This window comes from Camellia sinensis, chromosome 4 (genome assembly GCF_055761805.1).
Source record: "Camellia sinensis isolate YWXY chromosome 4, ASM5576180v1, whole genome shotgun sequence".
Classification (NCBI taxonomy): Eukaryota; Viridiplantae; Streptophyta; class Magnoliopsida; order Ericales; family Theaceae; genus Camellia; species Camellia sinensis.
This window is the reverse complement of record NC_138964.1, coordinates 195,419,038-195,420,731: the sequence shown is the minus strand read 5'-3', so window position 1 is coordinate 195,420,731 and position 1,694 is coordinate 195,419,038. Positions and strand designations below refer to the sequence as shown.

The following is a 1,694-nucleotide window of genomic DNA, read 5'->3' as shown; positions in this document are numbered from 1 at the left end:
GATGTTTATTCGGCTTCTTGCTTAACTAGTTTTATGGCCGATTGGTATATTCGGCTTCCAAATGAGGCAAGATGGAGCCGAATGAGATGTTCGTATAATAAGCTTCCATGTATATATTTGGCCCCCCCTCTGCAATCGTAAATACTTGGCTCCCACAAGTGGCTACCTTTTCGTTTATTTCTGTTCTATTTGTTCTGTTTTTTTCTTTTCTTTTCTTTTGAGAAAATTGTTATCAATGAATTTAATGCACAGTTTGTAATGTTTTGTTGGCTTAATAATGTGATTAGAGAAAATTGTTGCCTCTTTTTATTGTCACTGCTTGTATGAAGTGTGCTTGCATTGAACCATGAGATAAATAAATAAAGATGCAAGTTTTCTAGTTTTAAGGGAATTATACATGCAGTAATTTGGATTTACAACATCATCACCTTGAGTTTATGTGAAATTATTGATGTTGTCTCATAGGGAACACTGTCTTCTAGATAAGGACTGGTTATTATCAAATTGTTTTAGATTTTGACTGCTACGGTCCTTGCAGCTACAACATTAACTGGTTTGCATTTTGTTACCACAACCTTGATGACGATTGTTCTTACGTGGCTGGGATACATCCAACCTTCTCAGTTACCCCTCCCAGATCTTCTGAATTTTGTTCTATTTGCAAACTTCTCTATTGTTGGTATGAATGTTAGTCTAATGTGGAATTGCGTGGGATTCTATCAGGTAAATTTTTATTTGCTCTTGGTTTTTGGCTTCCATCATATTATAATTGTTTTAGAAGTTATGGGCTTCGACATAATTTTCAGATTGCAAAGCTGAGTATGATCCCTGTATCATGCTTATTGGAAGTTCTTTTGGATAAGATTCGATACTCTAGAGACACAAAGCTCAGCATTTCAGTTATTCTCCTAGGTGTTGTTGTCTGCACTGTTACTGATATAAGTGTTAATGCTAAAGGTTTCATTACTACCTTAATTGCAGTTTGGAGTACTGCTCTACAACAATATGTAAGTAGTTTGTTCTTCTACTAGAGATCTGATATAATTGTTCAAATGTTAATCGCATAATTTATTATCATCTTACTATAGTTTGCCTAAATTGTCTAACAAAAACCTGTGCAGAGAAGACACGTACACCCAGCACACCTAAAAATACTTTTTTTTCTTTTCTATAGTATAGTTCAGAAGCCTAATAAAAGAAGTATTCAATATTAATGGTTAAGTGTGCCTATTTGGTACTCTTGTCTTTGTAGTCACTCTGTAGCTCTTTAGATTGTATAATTCCTTAAAATTTCTATCTCCCCTCTTCAAAAGGTCTGTCTTGTGACTCTATTTCTATATATGCAGTATGTACATTATCTTCAACGGAAGTACTTGCTCGGTTCTTTCAATCTATTGGGGCATACTGCACCAGCTCAGGCTGCATCTCTGCTGATACTAGGCCTCTTTATGGATTATTGGTTAACAAACAGATAGTAGCTACTACGCCTTTAACAGTTAACTGTGAGCACTATGCTGACCAGGTTTCTCCACAAACACATCAGAGATCCTCTTTTGGGAGTCATGAAATGTAACCTTTTAATCGGGGCAAGTCATCATTATAATACACATACATTGACACAAATTTAGAACCAATGTTAATGACTTCTCTACCAATAAATTGTTAGTTGGTTTGGACAAAATTGGGATTTGATA

The 1,694-nt window shown here is 35.1% G+C and overlaps 1 protein-coding gene across 1 annotated transcript; it reads left to right on the top strand.

Annotated features, from left to right (window-relative positions):
* Positions 1 to 579: 579 nt before the first annotated feature.
* On the top strand, positions 580 to 1,475 carry LOC114295944 (UDP-rhamnose/UDP-galactose transporter 4-like). Its single transcript, XM_082923026.1, has 3 exons — positions 580 to 723; positions 807 to 1,007; positions 1,347 to 1,475. The coding sequence occupies exons 1-3, from the start codon at positions 580 to 582 to the stop codon at positions 1,473 to 1,475; spliced, it is 474 nt and encodes a 157-aa protein (XP_082779152.1).
* The last annotated feature ends 219 nt before the right edge of the window (positions 1,476 to 1,694 follow it).